Source organism: Montipora capricornis, chromosome 2 (genome assembly GCF_036669925.1).
Source record: "Montipora capricornis isolate CH-2021 chromosome 2, ASM3666992v2, whole genome shotgun sequence".
In the NCBI taxonomy this organism is placed as follows: domain Eukaryota; kingdom Metazoa; phylum Cnidaria; class Anthozoa; order Scleractinia; family Acroporidae; genus Montipora; species Montipora capricornis.
This window is the reverse complement of record NC_090884.1, coordinates 52,949,798-52,954,774: the sequence shown is the minus strand read 5'-3', so window position 1 is coordinate 52,954,774 and position 4,977 is coordinate 52,949,798. Positions and strand designations below refer to the sequence as shown.

The following is a 4,977-nucleotide window of genomic DNA, read 5'->3' as shown; positions in this document are numbered from 1 at the left end:
TGCTGTGAAAAAGAAGTTGAAGCAAACTTCATGTCTGCCTAAAGCCAATATTTCTCGATTCCCTTCTATTTTCTTCAATCTTTCTGGGTTTAGTATTTTACCAGTAACTATATGTCTTCTCACTCTCAGGGGGCAATTTACCTGAGACATCCACCATGGCACTATAATGATATGCGGTACCAAAACAATATTGTGTACTATTAGAGCTACATATTACGCAAAGACAACTTAAATCACCTGGAAAACAAAAGCAGCTCAGTTGACAGTTATGGAATAAAGCACTGACATTAGCTACCGCATTGCCAACCGTACGCAACGCGTGCCTGTTTCTATACCGTGTGTCTGTAAAGAGCCTCTACTCGCAAGGTACTGAAGTTACTAGATATAAATTAGCCTTTGCTATACAAATACGAAGTTTTTCGCTGCCGTTTCAGTGTGAAGTAAGACTTTCGTGCACCAAACTCCAGCCTCTATTGCTTTGTACTATATCTTTCAATCACGTACAAACTTTCAAATTTATGGCATGAGAACAGCACATGAAACTCACCTTTTATCAATTGCATCGTGGAATTTGATTTTACCATTACTAGTTTCGGCTTCAAAGTCAGGAAATTTGTCTCCAAGATTCACCATCTTGACACAACCTCGCTAGCTCGCTGAACTCTGGTGGGTGGCAGAGAACGCTAAGCGGGGTTTTCTTGATGCACTTTATAGAGATTCGTAACATTGTGATTGGCTAAAGAAGAGGCGTGGCACTCTTACGTCACGTCACGAAAACTCGTTTTATTGGCTAACAGAATAGCTCCGCGACTTGTTTAGTCACGCAACATTTGGCAGTGCTGGATGCCGCAAACAGAACAATTTTTTTCCCTCCTAGCGGAGGTCTCTTTTCTTTTTGCGTTCGCTGGGCTGACGAGTACGGGAGAAGAGACCTCTGCGTCGAAACTCACTTTGATTCAACCGCCGTCCACAACCTTGCACGGCACTCTTCAAACCCAGCAGGTACAAAACACAGGTCACAACCAGGAAGTCCGCGAATCACGGATTTCCGGCTCGTCTGCGCATTCTCAGAAATTTGAAACAATTAGTAGCTGTGAACGGTTACCAAAATAGACTCCCACAGGGACTGCTCGTATTTCGGAACCGTTGTCACATCGTTTTGTGTTCCCCCGTGTTATCTGTCCCCCCGAACACTGGGTGCTAGTGCTGTGTGTTCCCCATTCCCTACCCATAGAACATGTCAGTGCTAGTATTTTTTACAGGTCACAATCCTAAACATCCATAAAAGCTAACCTTAGGTCTAATTAGGTCTAAACAAACGTTTTTTTGGCCAAAGGTTAGCTTTTATGAAGGATACTTTCTCTATTCATATTCTGCTGTCATATTTATCGTTATGGCGAGATTACTTTCCTTTATTTTCACATTTCTTTTTGTTTTGTTGTATTCTGAAGTCGGCCATCTTGAAGGGAACACGTAGCACTGAAATGTTCTATGGGGAGGGAAGGGGGAACACACAGCACTAGTTTCCAGTGTTCGAGGGAACAGAGGCCGCGATTCTTTCAGTGAAGTTCCGTGTTAACCCGCTGTCACACCGTTATTCTTGGTGCTGACCGAAAGAATCTCGGCTTCTGAGGACGAGAATCATGAACACCGACGGTTACACCGACGGTTACACCGACGTTGATTGCTTGAAAACTCCCTTCAAACCGCATGCCCCCAACCTCGTCCCCAGGGCCCATCCAAAGCCAGGGAAATAGGGAAAAGCGCCCTGGGGACGAGGTTGGCATGCCTCATGATAAATCTGCTGACTGTGATTTGAGCCCGCTGTGTCCCGCGCATTCCTTTAAAGTAATTCCGTTGTTGTCAAGTGAGGCCACATGTACACAACATGATGTATCAAGTGAGGATTCGGTCGCTAAGTAACCGCCGCGCATGCTCAACACAGTGAATTTCGATCTATGGCAGAGGTTGGCCAAAAGAAAAGCGGACTCTGGAGACGAGATTGCGCAACGGTCTCTTTTCCCGCAGCAAGAGTCCAATAAATTGGCCTAGTGTCAATCAGACAGTGTCTATCTTTAAACCAAGTTGTGTGGGAAAATAAACAGTAGGCTAAATCGGCTAACTCAATGTTGTAGTCAAAAGAATTCAAACCGTTTGGGAATAAAAACGATTTGTTCCAAATATTCCCATATCATTTAAATGTGAATGCTACATTATGGTGCAAATAAAATACACAGAACCTAAACCCGGGAGATTTCAAGGAAGACCTTAGACAGCAATGAAGAACCAAAGTTTGCTGACCAGCGGTTTTCGTTAAAACAATGGTTTATTTAAGGTTTTTTCCATATCTTGAGATAAATCGAATAATGGACCTTAATCACAAGTCGGCCATGTTGAGTTCCGAGGGATTGAAAACTTTTGTTTTTGCGCAACCGAAACTCGTTCCCAAACATTTCAGTCTATGGCCAATATGGCCGGCGCGCGAATAAAACCCATTGGGTAACTGAGTTAGCGGATTTCGTCTATTGTTTAGTTTCCCGCAAAACTTGGTTTAAAAGTAGACACTTTTCCGACCCTGATGCGGGCAATCCTGATACCAGATTCTTGCTCTTGGGTAATAGACTCTTGCCCGCACTTGTCAGCCCGGCGAAAGCAGTAGGTAGTGGTAGTAGGGAAGAAAGTCATATGAAAGGTATCTAGATGGTAATTTTGGGAAGCAAACAAGAGAGAAATTATATACACTGATCATAGAGCACAAAAGTTAATATACTGCGGTAGGAATATTTTACGTTGAACACATCAAAAGCATGTAATCGCGACCTTCAGTACGAGAACGTTTTCAAGTATTTGAATGCACATGATTAGGTTTTTGCAAGTCGCATGCTCGAAACAAAAACTCATGCTCCTGTAAAATCTAAGGGTCGGTAATGGCTGCATTAAGATCATCATCATCATCACATCTTTCTTTACCCTCGAATTTTAGAGTAGCTGAGCATCTCGGAGCATTTACCCATTTATGCTCATCTCGGAGCCTTTACCTTTACCCATGCCACAGGCAGACCACAACACCGGCGATGTCCTCAGCAATCATCATCATAATTGTGTACCTTGTAGCCGAGAAATGATTGGGTCAAATACAATGTATCGTTCAGCAAAGACAGTAAAATATCTTTTTTTTTTTAATTTACTGATCTGATTTGTCTTGATCCCGTTCTCTGGACCACTTGTGGTACAACTGTTGTTACTAAGAATATATGGAAAATAAAATACATTCACTTCGCAGTGGGACGGAAACCACTGATGCGCATTGTCTTATACACCATGGTAGGATCTTAATTTGGATAAAAGGATCACGTGATCGACTGTGTCGAAGGCCTCTTTTAGGTCTAATTGACTTTGCCACTGTCAATATTATTATATGCCCAAGTGTCTGTGGCATCAAGGAAAGCCGTCACAGCTGAATGAATAGCTCGAAAACCCGATTGACATTTACATTGTTCATAGAGCGGTTTTCAATTGAGTGTCGAAAGTAATTAGAGAATTGCTTTGGTTTTGCATCTACTTCACTCAGTGATTGGTTCAAAGTTCTCGCGCCACTTTTTCAACCAACCAGAAGTGAAACCAAAACCGGCTACGTGTAATTACTTCGAGTTTTGATTGGTTTACTGGATTGTCTCCGTCCTTTTTGATTGGCCAAAGTAATTACTTTGGTTTTGGTTTTACGACACTCATTTGAAAACTGCTCTATCGTGGTCTTTCAAATAAACATATAATTGGTTGTATACAATTTCCACCTTGGCCACAACTGACTGAGATCGCAGAAACTGGGCGATAGTTGTTTAGATCGTCTCGATTGCCACGTTTGAAAAGTGGGGTTACCCTTGTATGCTAAAACTGTGTCCTTTGCCATAATATGAAACTTATACAGTATTGTTTAGTTGGCATATGCGAATCAGTAAATTTCGTTCCGTCAAAGTATGGATTTCACCAAAAGTCATCAGTAATCGAGAAGTGAAATTTACAGCCTATGTTGTTTTATGATTTGCTAGGTTTTGTGTTAACTAGTCTCTCTAACATGATTCGTCTAATTCGCAGCCTCGAACAGAAAGTGGCAGCCTCGAACAGCGAGCTAGCTAGCTGTTTTTTCGTGGTAAACTGGAAATCCGATGAAATTTTATTGTGCACTACGATATTAACGTTCAAGATACCGGAAACCGATTATAAGGTATGTGTGTGAGACAGAGACTGGTTCGGACAAAACCCAGGATCACGTGACAAGAATAAGGTTCTCATGAAATCATATGTCACCATAGCCTCGGATCGACCCAAGGCTCTGGGAAACTCTGTATGAATATTTTTTGTGTATTTAAGGACGGTGCCTACTATTGTTATTGCGTATACGTTCTGCGCATCTCGAGATACTCGGATTTCCTATGGCTGGTGCTTATTAATACAGGGATATTTTTGCGCGGTTCAAAACTATGCGGAGTAAGCAGAACTTAGCAAGTGATCTCGGTATCCAAAAAGAAAACTGGGGGTAACCATGCATTTTTCTGAGATAATTAAGCTTCAATTTGGAAAAGGACGCCATACATTGCTTTGTATTTTAAAGCTTTATAGAATTATTGTTGATTAATTATCTTCCAAAAATGCGTGGTTACCCACAATTTTCTTTTTGGATTTCAATAACACTTGTTAAGATCTGCTTTTCCCGCATATTCAGTAAACCGCGCAAACATACCTTTGAATTAGTAGGCACCGTCCATTTCCTGGTGAATAATTCTTCACTATTTTCCATACGAATTACCACTTTACTCGACGGTTTCAGGCCTTAAGCACGGTTGCAATCTAATACTCAATACTCAAACTAAAAACTCGAAGCGATCCGACGATCGATCAAAACTCAGGCTAAGTCCTTCTTCACACGTGAATTTCTCCCCGCCACACGTAATACGTAATTTATGCTAATTTATGTCA

The 4,977-nt window shown here is 41.7% G+C and overlaps 1 protein-coding gene across 1 annotated transcript in view; it reads right to left on the bottom strand.

Annotated features, from left to right (window-relative positions):
• Positions 1-734, bottom strand: part of LOC138027488 (peroxiredoxin-6-like) — a 22,665-nt gene extending 21,931 nt beyond the window's left edge. The window contains exon 1 of the mRNA XM_068875047.1: positions 548-734. Within this exon, the coding sequence (XP_068731148.1) occupies positions 548-633 (86 nt within the window). The 5' untranslated portion in view covers positions 634-734. The remainder of the gene's footprint in view (positions 1-547) is intronic.
• Between the last annotated feature and the right edge of the window lie 4,243 nt (positions 735-4,977).